Source organism: Microtus pennsylvanicus, chromosome 2 (assembly GCF_037038515.1).
Source record: "Microtus pennsylvanicus isolate mMicPen1 chromosome 2, mMicPen1.hap1, whole genome shotgun sequence".
In the NCBI taxonomy this organism is placed as follows: domain Eukaryota; kingdom Metazoa; phylum Chordata; class Mammalia; order Rodentia; family Cricetidae; genus Microtus; species Microtus pennsylvanicus.
In genome coordinates, this window is record NC_134580.1 from 65,786,951 (window position 1) to 65,808,944 (window position 21,994).

The 21,994-nt window shown below is 39.4% G+C and overlaps 1 protein-coding gene across 4 annotated transcripts in view; it reads right to left on the reverse strand.

The window, feature by feature from the left end:
• The window catches only part of Cpq (carboxypeptidase Q), a 361,963-nt gene that overhangs the window by 89,480 nt on the left and 250,489 nt on the right, over positions 1-21,994 (reverse strand). For all 4 annotated transcript variants that reach the window (XM_075961232.1, XM_075961233.1, XM_075961234.1 and 1 more), the window contains one exon: positions 20,773-20,864. In XM_075961232.1, coding sequence (XP_075817347.1) covers positions 20,773-20,864 — 92 coding nt within the window. The remainder of the gene's footprint in view (positions 1-20,772; positions 20,865-21,994) is intronic.

Sequence of the window (21,994 nt, forward strand, 5' to 3'; positions counted from 1 at the left end):
AGTCTGGTGCTCTAATATGCGTCTCTGTCTCTGTCTCCTTTCATCGCCTGATGAAGGTTAATATTCAGGAGGATGCCTATATGTTTTTCTTTGGGTTCTCCTTATTTAGCTTCTCTAGGATCACTAATTATAGGCTCAATATCCTTTATTTATGGCTAGAAACCAAATATGAGTGAGTACATCCCATGTTCCTCTTTTTGGGTCTGGCTTACCTCACTCAGGATAGTGTTTTCTATTTCCATCCATTTGCACGCAAAATTCAAGAAGTCCTTGTTTTTTACTGCTGAGTAGTACTCTAATATGTATATATTCCATACTTTCTTCATCCATTCTTCCACTGAAGGGCATCTAGGTTGTTTCCAGGTTCTGGCTATTACAAACAATGCTGCTATGAACATAGTTGAGCATATACTTTTGTTGTATGATAGGGCATCTCTTGGGTATATTCCCAAGAGTGGTATTGCTGGGTCCAGGCTAGTTTTGATGACTCCGTCCTTCTTTCTCCCAGCCTTCAGCTTAGTCTTTCCTGTCTACCTAAGTTCTGCCCTACCAACAGGCCCCAAGCAGATTCTTTATTCATTAATGGTAATCACAGCACACTGAGGCTGCCTTTGCCATGACCTTCAGAGTACAAAGTGTACATGCGCTCCAGAAACTATGGTCTGTGTGATTTTGATTTTGGTTAATCTTCAGACATTTCATATTCAGAAAGCTTTTGTTGCCACAGACTGCCACTTTCACTCCACGGGGGTAGTGATCCACAGTTTCAGAGGCTGTGGTTTAAATGAAAAAGCATAAAAGACAACTCCAGTCAAGTTAAAATAGCCCTGGTGATTTCCAAGTCTGTGCTGACTCTGTAACTTGGTGAGGCCAAGCACATGCAACGGGCAATTTAGTCCCGAATGCGCTGACCCACATAGGTCAGTTTTGAGCCCAAGGCATGACACCCGGGTTCAGATTTGTGCTTCCGAGAATGCCAACCTGATTTCCTTAGGAAATTCACGCTCTAGATGTGCTGAAATGCTTCTCCTTGGTCGGATCGTGACCTGGTTAAGCATAGGAGGCACTGAGGCAGAAAGTGTTTGTGTCTTATAGTCAACCTCTAGTCCGCCCGTTAAGCAGACTGGATATAACTAATGCCCTGCTTTGTGGCTTTGAAGCTAGAGAAAAATAAGATGCTATGCTAGTCACAACAATTCATAACAAACTTCAGCATTTTGGCTCAATGTTTTCAGAAACAAGTTTAAAAGGTGATGCATTATTTGGTTTAGTAGTGGAAGTAGAGAAATCAGGATTTTTTTTTACATGTAGTAAGTTTGAACCAACAACTAAGTTGAACTCCACATGCTCTGAAACTGTAAAAGGTAATATAAATATTACGCCAAATAGTAGGTAAGGTCTTACAACACAAGAATGGGATAATATTTCATTCTAGCTGTCACAGCCTATGGTTGCATTTAAAACTATTTTCTCTTTTAGAAAACTCAATGAAAACCAGAGTAAAGGCAATTTTCCTACATAGATGTGAAGAACAGAAGTAAGTGGTGTGTGATTCTTCTACAAGAAAAGGGAGTATTTTAATAGTTCTTCCCAGATTGACATACATTCGTATACAATTGCATATATGTATATAAGATGTAAAAGCCCATGCATGATGACATTCTACTGAGGAGAGGGAGAGACAGAGAGAGACAGAGAGAGAGAGAGAGAGAGAGAGAGAGAGAGAGAGAGAGAGAGAGAGAGAGAATTCAGAAAACAGTCTTACTTTGTAAAAATAAAATTAAGTACCCAAATTCTTATAAGAGCCTCATTATCTCCCAGGTGTGCTATACCAATTATATGTAAGTGAAAACTATGAGTCCAGACCAAGAACACACCAAGAGAAATGAAATTTAAACTAATTTTGTAATATGCTTGGTTGATTTATGCAACTATCTAGACATTGAAAGAAAAACATAAGATGCTTAAAAGCCAAATAGCAATGGTTGGGACCATAATTTCTGATGAGCAAGGGTATACAATGTGGGACATTGATGATGCTGGTAGAACTGTGTGGTGACACAGTGCGAGCCATTACACTGGACATGAACATCAGTTTTGTTGTTCTTACAGCCAGGTCTGAACAGGAGCACCATGATGTCACACTCTAGTATTGTCACCCTGACTGCATTAACAATATATCGGGACAATAGGGTCTCCCTGGAATTTGTTACACACCCCTTTAATTTAGGGTGAATTGTGAAACTTAATGTGGGTTAAAAAGTTGGCAAAACTTTACTACTAAAAGTAGCTAATATTTTTGGATATTTATAGAAGTAATGAGGAAATTTTGTTTCTCAGTGCTGGAAACACAGGAAATGCTAAATATAATCATATATATATATATATATATATATATATATATATATATATATATATATTCATCTTAGCCTTTTCTGTTCTAAGGTAGAGTTTAAATAAGCTGATATGTTCAGAGTCATCATCAATCCTCTCTCTCATTTGATAAAACCTATATAAATATTGCCCTTAGTAATGACCACCAGAACACGGCAGTGTTCATTACCCCTTTGTTTCAATTGCCTGAAGTTTGGATAAAAAATCAGGATAAGGTTAAATATTTTTCATGTCAAACTAGAACATATCAATCTATTTTACTGGACTACTTCATGAAATGAAGCTTTCTTGAGGACAGATCATTTTGCTAATTATAATTAAGCCAAATCATTTTGCTTAAAATGGAAAAGATTTTGAAAAGTCAGAACTAATTTGGTTTCCCCCCTTTGTACCTTTTAGGATGTGAGAAGTGACATCCTGGCTTCCTAAGAGAAGGAAAGAGAGTATCATTGTTTCCATGAAAAACTGATTAGACAAATGGCATCTACACAAACTTCACTTGATTCATTGATTTGAAAATTTGAGAAATTCATTGTATTCCTAAGTTAGAATTCTAAAATCAGATTTCACCCTCACAACTCAACTTTTATTTACAATAATATGTTCTTTGTGTAGTGACATTTTTCTTTCTTGTACACATGAGCTGGATTGAACCTACGAGCAGTTCATGTTTTAAATAATCACCTCATCAATAAGCAATAATGCAAAGACATTTTAGCAGGCTCTGACATCCTTTCTAAAACCAACTTTCTTTCTGGTCATAAATGAAGTCACCCTCTGCTGAGCATTGAAGTGGTCTCCATTAATGCCCTAAGGAATCAGTTGTGGCTTCAGCAGGTCACCAATCTACGTCCTGCTATTCCAAGGCATTCCTCCCACATTGAAATTGCATCACCCCAAATCACTACCAGCATCCTCCTTAAGCCGGCTTAATGGGAAATATCCCCCATAGGCTCATGCACTTGAACACTTGGATGCTTCTATCGTGATGATGCTATTTGGGAAGGTTATGGATCCTTTACAGGGTACAAATATGCTGGAAGAAGTATGTTAGTGGTGATGGGCTCTGAGTTTTATAGGCCTGTCCTGCTTCCTGATTTCTTTCTGCCTCCTGTATGTAGACTAAACAAAATCAGCCAGCTTACTACTTCTGCTGCCTGCTTTCCTGCCTTCTTTAACTTTATGGACTCTCCCTCTGCAATTGTAAAACTAAATATACCCTTTCTCTTACAAGTTGTCTTTGGTCATGATATTTTTCACAGCAAAAGAAAACCAATATACACACCAATCTCAAGTGAGTAAAAAAAGTCCTCAACTTCTCTAAATTATAGAACACCAGAACCAAGATGGTCTTATTGCAATGAATGAGGAGGGAAGAAAGAACCATTAGAGTAGAGGCAGAACTTTTCTTCTGGTCTTCGGAATTACAAATTTAAATATATGTAAAATATGATACCAATGGGAATCAGCCAACATGAAAAGGTCGCCAGAGAACATACTGGGAAGAATAGAAGCAGCGAGGAAGCTCATATGTTGCTGGTGAGGGTGTGAAACGATAAGTTCCCATCTTTCATCAGTTTCTAATGAGATTGAACATGTCTGTCATATGATCTAGCTACTCCTAGGATGTAAAGTAAATATATATGGCCATCTAAATATCTGTACAGAAATGTTCATAGCACCTTTACAGTAGCTAACACTAGAATGAACAGAAATGTCCATCAACAGAATACCTATGTTCCTTTTCTTCTGGAGAAAAGAAATTGAGTGTATTCACAAAACAAAGAGCAACTCAAAAAGGGGCCAACTCCTGTTAATGCAGCAATGCTGATGGATTCCAAAATCATAGTGAAAAAATACAGATTCAAGATTATATACTACATGATTATGTTTATATGAAGATCAAGACCAGGCCTAACCAATCTGTGGTAATAGAAAAAGTCAGCACAGTATTTGCCTTTGGTGGAGTTGTAGGTCAATTTGAAGAAGTATAAAGGATGTTTCTAGCATAATGGACATACTCCCATGTTGATCCATGTGATGATTACCAGATGTGATGGCTAGTTTTATGTCATCTTGACACAAGCTACAGTCATTTGAGAGAAGGGAACCTTGATTGAGAAAATACCTCCATAAAATCAGACTGTAGGCAAGCCTTTGGAGCATTTTCTTAATTAGGGGTTGATGGGGGAGGGCCCAGGTCATTGTGGGTGGTGCCATTCCTGAGTTGGTGGTCCTCATTTCTATAAGAATACAGGCTAAGCAAATCATGGGGAGCAAGCCAGTATGCAACACCCTCCAAGGTTCCTGCATCAGCTCCTGCCTCCAGATTTCTGCTGTGGTTAAGTTCCTGTCCTGACTTCTTTGGATGATGAATTGTGATGTGGAAGCATAAACCAAATAAGTCCTTTCCTCCCCAACTTGTTTTTGATCAAGGCATTTTATCAGGTTAGGAACAGTAACTCTAACTAAGACACTAGAATAAGCCATTCCTCCTTAAAGGCCAATTATTATTGATATGTTGTTATATTGGTGAGCAAAAGACTAAATTCTGATTGACTAATTTAATCATCATTGCAAAATCTCAATAGTATCTATTTTCCATAATTTTACCTAGTAAATGGTGCCAAAAGATCCATACTTTTTTGATAGAAGGTTTGTTTCCTTGGAAAGAGCATTTTAGATATTGCAATAAAATCCTACGTGAATTTAGAAATTCACATACTGAGCACAAATAATGTGACATATGCCACTCTAACTTAGTGAATTTTCATTAGTTTAGTAAATTTCAACAGGCATTAAAATGATTAAGCTAACAGTTTACAAAACAACATAATTATAAAGTAAAGGTGGTTATTAATCAGAAACTAATTTTGAAAATCAGTCTGGCAATAAATTTCACTCTGTAATTTAATTTTTCTATGAGTAACTAATAAAAACACATTGTAAATCAAGGCATATTTACTAAAAATTGACAATGAATATGAATGTTGCTTCTAGTCCATGAAGACCAAGTAGGCATGCTCATTACAATAGCTCTTTAGAGTTTTCATTGCCAAATAGGTTCTGTGAGTGGGAAATAAAAATACCCAGAGGAGCAAAAAGGAAGAAAGAACAAGAACTGTCTACATACTGTTTTCCTCCACTGCTGATCCCATGCTTACTTCACTAGCTGTGCGGTTAAACTCTACCCAATAAGAATGAGAAGTAGCCTGTGGACCTAGCTTTATAATAATTCACGATCTCTCTGCAAAATACTCACTCTTAAATATATCTGACTGCAAAGAAAATACACAAAATTTTCTTTTCATGTAAAACAAGACAGAGATTATTATAAGGAAATAATGTAAAACTGTAATTTTTATCACAAGACTATGGATCAGTAAATATATTCTGCTAGGGACCCCAAAAGCTAATATCTCAAATTTTGTGGGCAACATTCAGTGCCCTGTTTTGCCAGCTGAAGACGTAAACTGTTGGTAGCTTGAGGTCACATAAACAAGTGGCAGGATAGATTTGGCCTGTGGTTCATGCCTTGCTGATTCTCAGTCTACACCACTAATAACCATGTGACAAGGAACTCTAAGACAATCACTTGAAAAGTTCAAGCCCTTGGGTCTCCCATCCAAGTACTAACCAGGTCCAACCCTGCTTAGCTTCCGAGATCAGAAGAGATTGGGCACGTTTAAGGGGAACACTCATCCATTTTTGGTGGGAATGCAAACTTGCACAACCACTTTGGAAATCAGTATGGCAGTTTCTCATAAAATTGGGAATCAACCTACAATCCAGCAATACTACTTTTGGGAATATACCCCAAAAATGCTCAATCATACTACAAAGGCATTTATTCAACTATGTTCACAGCAGCATTATTTGTAATAGCCAGAACCTGGAAACAATCTAGATGCCCCTCAACTAAAGAATGGATAAAGAAAATGTGGCACATTTACACATTAGAACACTATCAGCTGTAACAAAACAATGACATCTTGATTTTTGCATGCAAATGGAAGAAATTAGAAAACATTATCCTGAGGGAGATAACCCAGACCCCAAAAGATGAATATGTATGTACTTACTTATTAGTGGATTCTAGCTATAAACAAAGGATATTCAGTCTATAGTTTATGATCCTAGTGAAGCTAATAAGGCGAACCCTAAGAAAAACATATATAGATCCACCTGAAAAATGGAAACAGACAAGATTGCCTGACAAAATTGGGAACATGGCAATGTGGGGAGAAGGGTGAATAGAAGGAGAAGAGGAGGGAAGAAGGGGAAGGGTGAGGAGAACTTGAGGGGATGAGATAGTCGAGAAGGAGAAAGGATAAAGATGAGAGCAAGGAAAGAAATATCTTAATCGAGGGAGCCGATATAGGGTTAGCAAGAAACTTGGCTCTAGAGAAATTCCCAGAAATCCACAAGGATGACGTCAGATAAGACCCTAAGCAATAGAGGAGATGGGGCCCGAACTGGCCAGTCAGACTGATGAATATCTTAAATATCACCATAGAACTTTCATCCAGGATCTGATGGAAACAGAGGCAGAGACCCACATTGGAGCACTGGACTGAGCTCCCAAAGTCCAGTCGAAGTGTGGAAGGAATGAGAATATGAGTAAATGGGTAAAGACCATGATGGGGTCACCCACTGAAGCAGTCTACCTGAGCTCATGGGAGCTCACCAACTCCAGCTGGATTGGGAAGGAACAAGCACAGGATGAAACTAGTTCCTCTGAATGTAGTTGACAGTTACATGGCTGGGGCAGACTGAGGGGCCACTGGCAGTGGCACCGGGATTTATCCTTCCTGCAAGAACTGGCTTTTTGGGATCCTACTCTCTTTGGATGTATACCTTGCTCAGCCTAGATATAGTAGGAAGGCCTTGGACCTTCCACAAAGCAATGTGCCTTACCCTCTTTGAAGAGTGGATAGGGGTGGGGTGGGAGGGTATGTGGAGGGAATGGGAGGAGGGGAGGGTCCCTTTGCTCTTTTTCTATTTCCTCATTCAGACCCCTTGAATTGTTCCCAATGACAACCCATCACAGCTGTTGGAAGCAGTGAGACCCCAGATCCTGAATTTCTTGTAATCCCCCGATCTGAGTGCCTACAGCTGCTCTGAGCACGAGACCTTCAGGAGTTCCTGATGACAGGAGAGTGGTTTCTGGTGGGTTTGGCTGGGGCGTGGCTATCTCTATATAATCTGCCCCTGAACACAATAAAGGGGGCATTCTTGGGGAATTCAAGGATGACCCATGTCACTGTCTCTCTGCCTGTGTGTGTCTGTGTATTTTAACCTCCAGCCCCCTTGCCAGAAGCTCACGAACTGGGTGCCAGCGCACAGAGCACAGACACCGGGGCGCGGCACACAGCCATTCTTCCCATTTCTAACTCCTTTATATTTACTATGTTAGTGTAATGGAACTTACTGCTTCATAACACTCAGTGGCCTATTTACAACTGAACCTTTTTCAGAAAGTGAAACAGAGGTAGTAATTTAGACACCCCATTTACATGATTTGTAATGCTAAATTTCTCTGTGAAAGAAAAATCTAGGATAGAACATGAAATCTATATAATCAAAGACTTGTGCATGTGTTGTAGAATATTAAAGATATGTTACATTTACTTATGGTGTAGAACATTTGTTTAATGATGCAAAGATGTGTTGCATTCTTTTATGTTACATTTGTTTAACTCTGTGAACCTGTGATTCTTTCCTATCTAAAACACCTGATGGTCTGAACAGCCAATAGCAAGGGAAGAGGGAGGATAGGCAGGATTGGCAGCAGAGAGAATAAATAGAAAGAGAAATCTGGGAGGAGGAGGAGTAAGATAGAACAAGGAGAGGAGGACGTCAGGGGCAAGACACCCAGCTACACAGTCAGTCACGGAGTAAGAGTGAAAGGAAGATTTAGAGAGGAGAAGTGTAAAAGCCAAGAGGCAAAAGGTAGACGGGATAATTTATAAAAAGCTGATTAGCAACAAGCCAAGCCAAGGCATTCACAAGAAAGAATAAGACTCAATGTGTGATTTGTTTGACCCCCACAAAAGCCAAAAGAGCAAAATGAATAGAAAATGAACATCTGAGTGTGTGTGTGTGTGTGTGTGTGTGTGTAAACTAGCCTCCTCAAAATGATATTTTTAATTAAAACATAGCTCACAGAGCTACTGATTTTGAGCACCATGGAACACCTTATTCTTTGGGCAGAACGAAGTGAGAAAATTCAGCAGGACCAGCTTTGCACTGTGGCTGTGTGCCACACTCTCTGAGTGTAGAGTTGTAGCTGGGAAGTAGCTGTCCATCTGGGACAGTGCCTCTAAAGGAGCTGGAGTACATGATGAGCTCCTGTCAGCATGATGTGAGTGGAAATATTCTGAGCCATCTCTACACTGTTTGATAAAAACATCCAGTGCCCACTGCTTGCCAGCTGGATGCCAATGCTAAGTCATATTAAATGTCACCTTAGTTTATCTCACTTCTTGTAACCTCAGTGAGACAAATGCTGTTGATCTGTCTTATCCCCCACCCCAGGATTTATGATTTGCTTACATATTCGCTCTTGTATATATTTTTAAAAACTATTTTATGTGTACGGGTGTTTTTTCTGCATGCATGTTTTTGTGTACCACATACACATCTGACATGCACAGAGGCCAGGAGAGGACATCAGATCCCTAGAAGTGGAGTTTCAGATGGCTGTAAGTTACTATGTGGGCACTGGGAATGGAACTTGGGTCCTCTGGAAGAGCACCAAGAGCTCTAACCACTAATCTATCTCTTCAGCTCCTATATGTAATTTAAGTTAAACACCTAAGAACCTAAAATAAATCATGGGAGATGGTCTGACACATTTAAATCATGTAAAGAGCTGCTATAAAACAAGAAAACTATTGTGTTCTTTTTCTGAAATGTCTATAATTACAACACCAGCCCTGAAAACGCAATGCAGAACAGATATCAGAGTGCAGGTGGGTTCATGCCAGTACCAGTCCTGTCAGTACAAACCGGATTTGTGAGATTGCTCACCCTGAGTGCTTGGATGTGTGTATGTGTGTGTACATGTGTGTATGAGTCTGTGTATCTGTGTGTAGGTATAGGTGTGTGTAGGCATGTGTATATAGATGTGTGCATGTGTGTGTAGGTGTGGATATATGTGTGTAAGAATGAATGTGTTTGACTATGCATGTACATTTGTGTGTTTATGTATTTGAGTGTTCATGTGTATATATATACATACACTTGTAAAAGTATGTACATATGTGTGTAAATATGCATATGTATATATGTACATGTACAGATATGTATGCATGGTGTGTATATGTGTTAAGTATGTGTATTGCACATTTGTGTGTATTATGTACATGTGTGTATGTGTGTATATATGTGTAGGTTTGTTTATGGGTGCATGTATATGAGTGTATATATGAATATGTGTATATACATTTGTATATGTGTGTTTATGAATGTTGGTGTATATAGGTGTGCGTGTACATGAATGTTATGTGGGTATATGTATATAGATGTGTGTATGTATGCGTATTGTATTTGTGTGTATTGTGTGTACATATATTATGTGTTTGCATTTATGTGTGGCATGTGTGTATGTGTATGTACATGTGTTTATGAGAATGTTTAACATGTGTGCTTATAAGTGTGTATGTATGACTTATATGTTTGTATTTGTACAAGTGTATGATTACATATGTACATTTGTATGTGTTACGGGAGGTCCTCCCACTCCTCCAGCCTATCGCCGCTGAGATACCAGCCCCTTGGGGTGTGGTCTCTCTCCCTTTAAAAAAGCGGCCACTTCCCTCTCCTCGCTCTCTTCACTTCCTGCTCCGCCGGTGACTTGACTTCCTTCCTGGTTACGCAGAGGGCTGACAGTGATCTGTAAGTTTTTTCCCCTTTAAATAAATATCACCCTATTAATCATAATCCCAAATTGGTGTGGCATTGTTTGTGACTTACGCCTTCATTTGGCGCCCAACGTTTGGTTTTAGAACCTCTCCCGGCTCGCAGCCGCGAGTTCGGCTTGGCGGCCGGAAGTTCGGCTTGGCGGCCGCAAGTTCGGCTTGGCGGGCGCTTGTTCGGCTTGGCGGGAGCCCTTGCTTCCTCAGCCGCTGCCTGTGGATTTAAACTCCACAGGCCCGCGTAGTCTCTGCCCGCGTGATTTGCTCTTTTCTGAGTCGTTTTCAAATCTCCCTTGCAAGCACAGCTCTTAAGTGGCGCGAACCAGAGCACGCGGTTGCTGAAAGCTGCAACCCCTCAGGGTGACTCTGTCACGTGGAGGCATAAGTAGCTTCCAGATTGCTCTTCTCTACCCCTGGATTCTAGGTTTCTGGTTCCATCTCTGGAATTGATTTAATTACATTTACTTTGTTGAGCAACTTACATTTTCCAGTTTTTAACAAATACTAGGCGGACTCTGAAACAGGACCGTGTTTTCGTCGAGACTTGGCAACAGCGCCACCTGCTGGATAATAGGTAATATGGCAGTTCTCGTTTCCAACGCGAATTTTACTGTTCTGGTTACCAATACAATGGGTTATATCATGCAAGGTTTATATGACTATGGGGATAACTTAATTTACTGGTTATTAGGTTTCAGTATTCTTTTGCATATTCTATCATTTAGGAAGATCATGGCACTCCTAAGAACCATACAATCTTTACTAGAAACTCATGCAGGTCAGGAGATTAAGGATTCAAAAGAGACAATAATAAAAAGACTTGAAATGATTGAAGAAATGATTGGAGCTGGTGAACAGAGTAATAAGGCACAAGGACAGGATACAATGCCAACACCAGCTATTAGAACTGGCTTACCAAAGGTTTTAGCAGCATACCCTATACTTAATTCTGACAAAGCGTCAACTTCTAAAGGCTCAAAGGGAGTCAGAGAAGCTAGATGGACGCCAATAGCAATGAATGATCTAAAAGAAATTAAGCAAGCTATTGTTAATTTTGGCTTGCACTCTGCATACGTAAAGGAAATGATAAGGACTTGGGCTTCTAATGCTAGAGCTACCCCCCATGATTTCCATCAGTTAGTGTCTGCAGTTTTAGATAATGGACCTTCCTTGATGTTTGGAATTTATTTCAGAGAAGAATCCAAACATATGGAACAGCAAGGAAGAGCAAAAGGTATTGAGGTTTCCCAAGATCAAATTCTTGGTGCAGGAGAATATGCTGATCCACAGGTCCAAGCTCTTTATGATGATGAAGTACTGTGTCTATGTCACCAAGCAGCTTTAAATGCTTGGAATTGGATACAAGATCCAGCAAAAAGGGTTGAATCATATACCAGAATTAGGCAGGGACAGAGAGAACCCTTTATTGACTTTTTGCAAAGATTAATTAAGGCTCTGGACATAGGGGTAACAGACCCAGAAGCTAGACGAATACTTCTTGAATCTCTAGCTTTTGAGAATGCAAACATAGAATGCAAAAAGATAATTGGGCCTTTAAAGTCTAGATCAGCACCTATGGATGAATGGATTCAGCATACGATGAATGTTGAGACGTTTAGCTATAACGATGAATCTTCGGTAGGAGAAGTGATTTCCACAGCAATGAGGAGACATCAAACTGCCAGGTGTTTTAATTGTGGTAAATTAGGACATCTGAAAAGGGATTGCAGGCACAGAATTTCTAGGAATATTATCTCCTCTGGGAATGACAAAGATAGGAGACCTAGGCCTTCAGGTATATGTAGGAGATGCGGTAAAGGCCGACATTGGTCCAATGAATGCAGGTCAACAACAGACAAACAAGGCAACCCGATACCGTCGGGAAACTCCTTGAGGGGCCTCTCGCAGGCCCCCAAGCCAACAGTGGCCCAGTCATTCCCAGTCACAGTGGAGAACGTGCCTCACCAAGAAAATTAAAAGCTTCAATTTCTGCTGTAAAAAGTAATACTGGTCTAAATGATGAAATCCATGTGGAGGATGAGTCAAAAAACCCAGTTGGACAGAGTAAACGTATATTTTGGCAGACTTCTATTAATGATCAAAGACCAAAGCTAAGAGTCTGTATAAATGGCACTTTTATTGAAGGCTTATTAGACACAGGTGCGGATGTAAGTATCATTACCCCAGAATCTTGGCATCCGAATTGGCCTCTTAAAGAGGTAGATGTTCAGTTCCTGGGAATTGGAACCCTATCTCGTGTAAAACAAAGCACAAGATGGGTTGAATGCATAGGGCCCGAAGGGCAAATAGGAAGACTAAGGCCATATATAGCCAATATTGCCATAAATTTATGGGGCCGTGACCTGCTACAGCAATGGAATACCCAGATTAACATTCCTGTAGTTCCAGGAACTCATAATTCTGGGAAGTATATGATGAGGTATTATGGAAAAAGGTCACTAGCCATTCAGGCTGTACAAGAACATACAGCAAATACCAAACCTTTAGAGGTACCAACAGCCCTACCTTTAAAATGGCTAACTGAGAAGCCAATATGGATCAAACAGTGGCCTCTAGCTGAAGATAAACTACAGGCATTGGAACAGCTGGTGCAGGAGCAACTAGATGCTCACCACATTGAAGAATCAACCAGCCCTTGGAATTCTCCTGTGTTTGTTGTAAAAAAGAAATCTGGTAAATGGAGAATGGTGACAGATCTAAGAGCTGTCAACAAAGTAATTCAACCTATGGGCTCACTACAATCTGGAATTCCTTTGCCTTCTCTGTTACCAAAAGGATGGCCTCTTATAGTTATTGATTTGAAAGATTGTTTTTTCACTATACCGTTACAAGAAAAGGATAGAGAAAAATTTGCCTTCACAGTGCCTACTTATAATAATTCTCAGCCCAATAGGAGAGATCAATGGACTGTCCTCCCACAGGGTATGCTCAATAGTCCTACACTGTGCCAATATTTTGTAAGTAAGCCATTGGAAATAATTCGTAAACAATTCCCCAAGTCCATTATTTATCATTACATGGATGACATCTTGTTATCTGATTCAAATAAAGATACTTTAGAAAGGATGTTTGAAGAAGTAAAGAAAGTCTTGCCTAGGTGGGGATTACAAATTGCCCCTGAAAAGATTCAAAGAGGAAATTCTATTAATTACCTAGGTTACAGAATAGGGTTAGAGAAAATTAAAACGCAAAAGGCACAAATTAGGAGAGACCGGTTAAAGACTCTTAATGACTTCCAAAGATTGTTAGGAGACATTTCCAGTCTACGACCAGCTGTTGGGATAACACCTGATCTAATAGTTCATTTAAACAAAACCTTAGATGGTGATAAAGATTTGAATAGTCCAAGAAAACTGACAGCTGAAGCAGAAAAGGAACTGACAATGATTGAGGAAAAATTACAGGAGGCACATGTGGATAGGGTGAACCCAAATCTTAGCTGCATCCTAGTCATATTGCCTTCCAGAATTTCTCCTACAGGGATTCTAATGCAGAGGGAAGATATTATTTTAGAGTGGATATTTATACCTAATAAACCAAGTAAAAAATTAAAAACTTATGTGGAAAAAGTCTCTGAATTAATTATAAAAGGTAAGCTGAGACTTCGTCAACTAGCAGGTATAGACCCAGCAGAAATTATAGTGCCTTTTACTACAGAAGAAATAAAAAAGTTATGGGAAGACAATGAACCGTGGCAAAGAGCTTGTGCTAATTTTTTGGGAGAAATTAATAGCAACTATCCCAAAAGTGGTAGACTTAACCTCATAAAAAGAACTTCTTGGATTCTTCCTAGAATTGTACGTGATGCTCCAATAACTGGAGCCCGTACGTTCTATACTGATGCAAATAAATCAGGGAAAGCAGGTTACAAGTCAGAAGAATTGAGTAAGGTGGAACAAAGCCCTTATAATTCTGTCCAGAAGGCAGAATCATATGCCATTCTTATGGTGCTAAGGGATTTTAAAGAACTTCTTAATATAGTTACAGATTCACAATATGCAGAAAGAGTTATCTTGCATATTGAAACCGCTGAATTTATACCAGATGACACAGAGTTGACTTCATTGTTTATCCAGGTACAAGACATAATCAGGAACAGGCTTTGTCCGATGTACATAACACACATCCGGTCCCATACAGGTCTGCCTGGTCCTCTAGCCCAAGGCTAGATTGATCAATTATTGATTGGAAGTGTGTTGCAGGCCTCAGAATTTCATAAGAAGCATCATGTCAATAGTAAAGGCCTAAAGAAAGAATTTTCCATTACTTGGCAACAAGCTAAGGACATTATAAAGAGATGTCCTACTTGTTCTTTCTATAATCAAACACCGTTGCCTGCAGGGAGTAACCCAAAGGGCACTAAGAGAAATGAAATCTGGCAGATGGATGTGTTCCACTTTATAGAATTTGGTAAATTAAAATATGTACACCACACCATAGACACGTATTCAGGTTTTCAATGGGCTACTGCCCTGAGCTCAGAAAAGGCTGATTCAGTAATCACACATTTATTGGAAGTTATGGCCATCATGGGTATACCTGCGCAAATAAAGACAGATAATGGTCCAGCATATGTATCTAAGAAAATGAAACGCTTTTTTGATTATTATAATATAAAACACATTACAGGTATACCAAATAATCCTACAGGTCAGGCAGTTATAGAAAGATCAAATCGTACTATAAAGGATATGCTGAACAAACAGAAAGGGACCGAAAATACCCCCAGAAATAGATTACATAATGCTTTATTAACCTTGAATTTTCTTAACGCTAATGAGAAAGGAACGACAGCAGCAGAGAGACATTGGATAATGGAAAAGTCTGCTGAACTAAATCAACCGATTTATTTCAAAGATGTGCTGACCTCTCAGTGGAAGCCAGGAGATGTGCTACGTTGGGGAAGGGGTTTTGCTCTTGTTTCCACAGGAGAAGAAAAATTGTGGATACCATCAAAATTAATAAAGTTTCGATTTGAAGAAGAGAAACCTCTTGGAAAGGAGAAATGACAACTCATCCACAATGATGATATTCATACAGGTGGTAAGAAAAACATATAGAATGGGGGCAGGGTTCTGTTCTTATCTCCACAGGAAAACACTCATCTTTGAGAAATTCAAGGGACCCTGGATGTTTGGATACTGACAGATGGAAAAATACCTGCCCGATAGGAAATATCAAGAAAACTGAATGGGTTATGTAAGTAATATTAAACCATATTTCTAAATTTATAAAGCTGGTTTTGAAGTTTGACTCTGGCTCAGTCCCTCTCCAATTCCAAGCCTGTTAGTAAGAGAAAAACCAAGAGTTTCTGGAGTTTCTGTCTCATGTCAAGAGCCATGATGTGGGACAGAAAGAAATATGAGTTTAGAAAACATCTTTGCTTTTCTTCATATCTATCATACTTTTCATTGAATATATCTATCATGTCTTTCATTGAATATATATATATATATGTCTATATGATTAATGCTTAAGATTCTCATAATGAACAATGAGTTTTTCCTGAAGTGACATTTGAAGTTTCCAGGAAGAAGATGGGGCCCCATAACAACAACTCCACCTGGTTGATATGACGTCATGATACTGATAGCGCTACAACAAGACCTGCTTTGGGTACCAGCTGCACAAGACAGTTCCAACTTGGTTAGCTGAAATGGTGCACATCTTATACAACATTTTGGCCAGACCTGCACAAAATACTCAGAGACTATTGGCAATTTTAAAAGACATTGATCTTGAAATTTAACCATCATTTTACTTTCACAGGATCCCCCAGAAAGAACGTCGCCCCCATGACAGCTGGAAGTAATTCTAGAGGACGACGTCCCCTCTCCCAGTAAAGTTTGCCCTTGGGTTTAGGGACATCATTTAGGGGTTGATTATAATTAGTATACGATTGAGGGTTGGGGGAGGAATTTTATAAGCTCAGGGATCATTTTGAAAAAAAAAAAAAGAGGGATGATGGGATAATAGATTTGTAATTGTGAGTTACTGTTTTTAGACAAATATATTGGTATAGATTCTTGTATATTGATACAAAGTTAAATTATATTGACTATTGGATGCATGCATGTTTCTACCTTGTTTAAAACATTTTTATGTATTGACATATATTGTATTGTATATATTTACCATATTGCTGTGTACATTTCTACCTCTGATTAAGATACTTATATAATGTTTGTGTATTGATATATATTTACCTACTGCAATGTATATTTGTACATTGTTTATATTTGGAGGTCATTGTCCTCATTTGTTTCACAGTTGTTTATTGTCTTAATCTTTAAGTTAGATAGATATTGAGAATTATATAGACTAATAGTCATCTAAGTTTGTCATTTATAATTAGACTAATCAGGTTCTTTAGATATATAGAGATTATACTCAGTATAGATAGATAATCTTCAACTTCTTCAAAGAGCTGTAGAAAATGGCCTTTAATCTAACTCAGAGTTTTGTGGTAGTGAGACACAATTGCTCCTGGCAACACCACTCTATTCCCGAGAGAATGTTGAGCACCAAAGACACTCCACCTGGAGCCTTTCCTTTTGGCAGAACTGGCCTTGGGGCAAAGAAATGCCCATACCTCAACCACTGACAAAGATACAGAGCGTGCATCAATGGATAAAACAGGGCTGTCTTATCCTGCCAAGACAGGGTAAGATAGTTTTGAAAAGTTGCTTGCCTTTGAAAATGGTGTGTCAGTTATGTTAGGCCTTAGCCAAAGTTGGTTGCTCCAACGCTGCTAATGTGACTTTGGGTGATTGCCTAGGTAGCTAGTTGTCTCTGTGATTTGTTGCATGTTTTGGAAGTTGTTTTACTGAACTTCCTAATTAACCAGGTAACATTATTTCCCTTCTCAGATCTTCGATGGGGTTGAAGACTATATAGATGTAGTTACTTTTCTCTCATGACTTGGCCAAGTTATTTATTATACAAGACCTAAGCTAGTTAGAATAGGATATTTGTACTTATTGTATATAATTTCATAGTAGGTTTAGAACTCTCTTATTTAAACAAAAGGGGGAGGTGTTACGGGAGGTCCTCCCACTCCTCCAGCCTATCGCCGCTGAGATACCAGCCCCTTGGGGTGTGGTCTCTCTCCCTTTAAAAAAGCGGCCACTTCCCTCTCCTCGCTCTCTTCACTTCCTGCTCCGCCGGTGACTTGACTTCCTTCCTGGTTACGCAGAGGGCTGACAGTGATCTGTAAGTTTTTTCCCCTTTAAATAAATATCACCCTATTAATCATAATCCCAAATTGGTGTGGCATTGTTTGTGACTTACGCCTTCATGTATGTATGTATTTGTTTACGTGTATGAACATGTTTGTGTGTAAGTATATTTATGTACAATTGTGTATGTGTATATTTTTATGTGTGTAAGCACATATTTGTGTGTGTGTGTGTGTGTATGTTTGTGTGCCTGCAACTTCTTAGAAATGTAAAGTTCAGTCATTTCTGACTAATTCCTTGCATTTTAGTAGTCACAGAGAAACTTAAAACCTCACAGAGCTTAAGTTTTTCCTTCAATTCTCAGAATTTCAGTGGTGAGAAAATTGCAAGCCAAATCCACCACAGTTTGAACCCAAATATTTTCCTTGGGGAAGAGTATATTTTAAAAATTCTTTTAAAAAAGGCTTTAGAGTAGCTCATTCAGGAATCCCATTTCCATGAAGAATGAGATATATAGAATTTTAGAGCCCTCCCTTAAAAATGATTTGGTCCTCTTCTTGCCCTGAGGAGAGAGTGTCTTGTCAGGCTCCGTCTTACCTTTCTGCCCTGTGTTCTGTTCTCTGCATCTTGTATTCTGTACACCAGACATCCGAACCCCTTCCTGTTTCTCGGGGGTGCCATGCTCTCTCCTCGTCCAGCTTTTGTACACACAGTTCCCTCTGCTAAAGCCCGATGTCGTCTACCCCCACCACTCCTTTGCCTTTTCTCACTTCTCTTCATTCCCCAGATCCAAACTTGGATGTCATTTCTTCTGTGTAGTTTCTCCTTATTGTCCGTCACAGTCACGATAGGTGACCCTCCTCTGCCCACCATCAACACCTTGTATTTTAATCAGAAGACTTAACGAACCTTATAGCAAACACAGTGTAATTGTTTTTTTAATTATTCTTTGGGGGCCTGATATCCAGCTTCAGACTTATTCTTACTTATGAATAACCAGCCTTAGCTTGGCTTGTTTCTAGCCTGCTTTTCTAACTTAAATTATCCTGTTTTTCTCTAACTGTGTTTTGCCTCTGGGATTTTTATCTTTCTTTATTCTATATATCTTTGTTTCTTTCTTACTCCATGGTTGGCTATGTGACTGGGTGGCTGGCCCCTGTGTCCTCCTCTCCTACTTTTCTCACTTCTTGCTCTTCCCTAGAGCCCAGGTTTCTCTTCTGATTTATTTTCTCTGCCTGGCAGCCCAACCTATTTCTCTCTCCTGCCTAGCTATTTACTGTTCAGCTCTTTATTAGACTAATCAGGTAACACAGTTTTACAGAGTTAAACCAAAACCATGGAAGAGTGAAGCACATCTTTGCATCCTTGAACAATTATTCCACAGCAGAAATGAACGTAACGCATTTTAAACTAATATTCTGCAACAATGTAGAGTGACCTGTGTCATTCATTACATTATAGCCTTATTTTAGCTAGGATTATAACTGTGATAAAATATCATGATCAAAAGCAATTTTGGGAGGAAATGTTTTTGTTTTTTTGTTTTTTGTTTTTTACAGCCTGTCATCAGGGAAAGGCAAGACAGGCCCTCAAAACAGGAACCTGGTGGCAGGACCTGAAGCAGAGGCAATGGAGTAGTGCTACTTACCTGCTTGCTCCCTTAGGGATTATTCAGCTTGCTTGATTACATAATTTAACCACCTGCCCTGACATGTGGGCTGGTCCTGGCCCCATCAGTCATTAACCAATAAAATGCCCTACAGACTTGCCTACAATCTTAAGGAAGCATTTTCTCAATGGTTTTTTTTTTTTTATCTCCCAGGATGACCCCAGTTGTGTCTAGTTGACAAAAACAAGTACAAGCCCTTAGATGGTCAAGGTGAATTTGCTTCATGTTGTTTCTTTTCACATGATGGCTCACTCTGTAGCAGATTCCCGCCCTGAACTCCCGATCTTCCTCACTCAGTCTCCAGAGTGCTAAGATTGCAAACACAGACCACCATGCCCAGCCTTTGAGTGAAGCTGTTATGACACTAAGCTTGAAACTTAGCATACTATATGGAACATACCATGTGCTCCAAAAAGGTTAATGTTGCTTAATCCAGAACAATCCTTTTGTAATAATGAAGTCCACCACAAGATGTAATAATGTAGTTCCCCGTCAACCAGAGGATAGCTGTCTGGAATTTTCTTATCTCAAGAAAAGCTGGAAGCCAAAGAATTGTAGTGAAAAGGCTAGGTATAACTCATTAGCCTTTTGCATAATAAATGATTATACTCTGGCTAAATTTATGACCCTGAACTCATGCTCTAATTAGCTGAAATAGTGTGTATAGGGATGAATACTGTATAAAATTGCATAAAAGGACATAATCATAATTCATAAAGCAAACTCCTGTCCGATCTAGATCATTCAACCTTATTTTTTTTCTAATCTCAAGATTTAGGGAGAACAAGCCAGCAGCATCAGGAGGCATCATCATAATCATCATCGTCATCATCATCATCGTCATCAGAAGCAGCAGCAACAACAGACATATGCACACCTTCTTCCCTGTTCACACGGGGGCACTCAAATAGCTTCTCTCTGAGCAAATGTTCCACTTATTCCAGAGGTTCCCTGTCCTCATATATTTTAGTCTCTCAAAGCTGTTCTCAGTAATAACTCTGACCCCTCCAGCGCTGAAGGGAGTTTTGTAGATTAGAAAATTATGACCTTCCATAACAGCTTTCTTGTTTCAGGCTCCATCTGTGCCTAAATTTAGTATCTAATCAAGGTATCCTCTGTGTTTCTAGATCAGAGATCTGTAGTTGTTACATTCCTACCACCATGAAGGTGCTGCTGCTGGCTGAGTCCAGATCTTGGGGTTCCACATTCTAGGACCTCTAGGAGGTTTGGGGACACAAACACAGGGGGCTTGGCTAAGTGGGGAGGGAATGCTTACCCATTACTTCCTGTTGTGTTGTGAGTACAGCAGAATTAGCAAGAGTCTAAGGAATTTGCAACACACAGCTGACAAGTTTCAAGGGCCATGAGTATGGTGAGGAAATAGAAGACCCTTTAACCCCACATAGCATCTTCATCTCACCAGGACATTCTCACTTCCAGGACTGGGTATTTGCCAGAGTTAGCCTGCCACAAAGGACTAACAGCTTTTAAATAGACAATTCCAGAGGATTTAAAAACCCAAATACAAATCAGTGCTTTTGGTTTATGCTGACATTGCAAATGTAAGTGTTCGGCAAGTCCGTAGTTTTACCTTATGTCGCTCATAATACTGGGAGGCACCAATTCCACCTTGTTCTTCAGCTGTCCAGAGCACCAAGCGCAGTGTTCTCTTTGGACGCAGCCCTGGGAGAATAGTAAAAGGCATTCTTCAGTTTGCTTTGAATGACTTTCAAATGGTGAAGACTTTGTCTGCACTATGGAGGTAAACAGGAATCAGAGGCACCTGTCTCTCATTGGCATGGACCCCGTCTCAGGGTTTGGATGATAACACAAGGTTGCAACTTCAGAGATAACCTCCAGGGCAAGGCAAAAGTAAAATTTGTAGGGTCTAGTGTATGGTCAAGTTCAGTGAAATGTTTATTATACTATATTTGGAAGGCAAAATTAGAAGAAGCCTATGATCTTAAAGCCTTTCCAGAGACTTCAGCAGAACCTAGATCACTTAGCAGTACTTCAGGATAAGGTGAGCAGGCATTGCCTCTTGGTCTGAATTCACCAGCACAGTTTCTCATGCTCTCCCTAGGAATGTAACAACTAAGAAGCTGATGCAACATCTGTGATTACTCATGTACTGGAAAATATAAAGCCATGCCCTCAAGGTCAATGAAAATTAATTGAATGATTAGCCTGCCGTTTCTTCACATTACTTCACCAACAGCATGACAGCCCCCTCATGGGCCTGCAATAATCAGTGTGTAGAGATAGTCTCTGAGTCAACTTACTGTTTTTTAAAAGTGGTTGAATGAACAAAATATATAGCTATTTAGTAGAAAACCAACTTTGGATTCCAAGGCTTGGTTTTTTCTTGCACTAAGATAAACAGTGTGATCATTTCTCCTGTTACTGGACAGCAATATCAAGTCAGGGTTCCTAGTGAGTCACATGATCACAAGGAATAACCATCAATGGTCTCCATGTTGTGGTGACCCCAACCATAAAATTATTTTTGTTGTTACTTTGTAACTGTAATTTTGCTATTGTTATGAATCATAATGTAAATAAATGTGTTTTCTTTCCAATGGTTTTAGGTTACCCCTTTGAAGGGTTATTTGACCCTAAAGGAGTTGGAACCCACAAGTTGAGAACCGTTGGGTTTTTTTTTTTTTTCATCTTACAGTGAAGATGCATCCACCATTGTAAGCTGAAGCGCCTTTGCTTCTATTCTGAAGATTTTAATTAATGGTAGACCTGTCAGTCCTAGCACCTTTTTATGGGTTACCAAGACTGCCCAGTAATCATTAACTGCAGGAAGC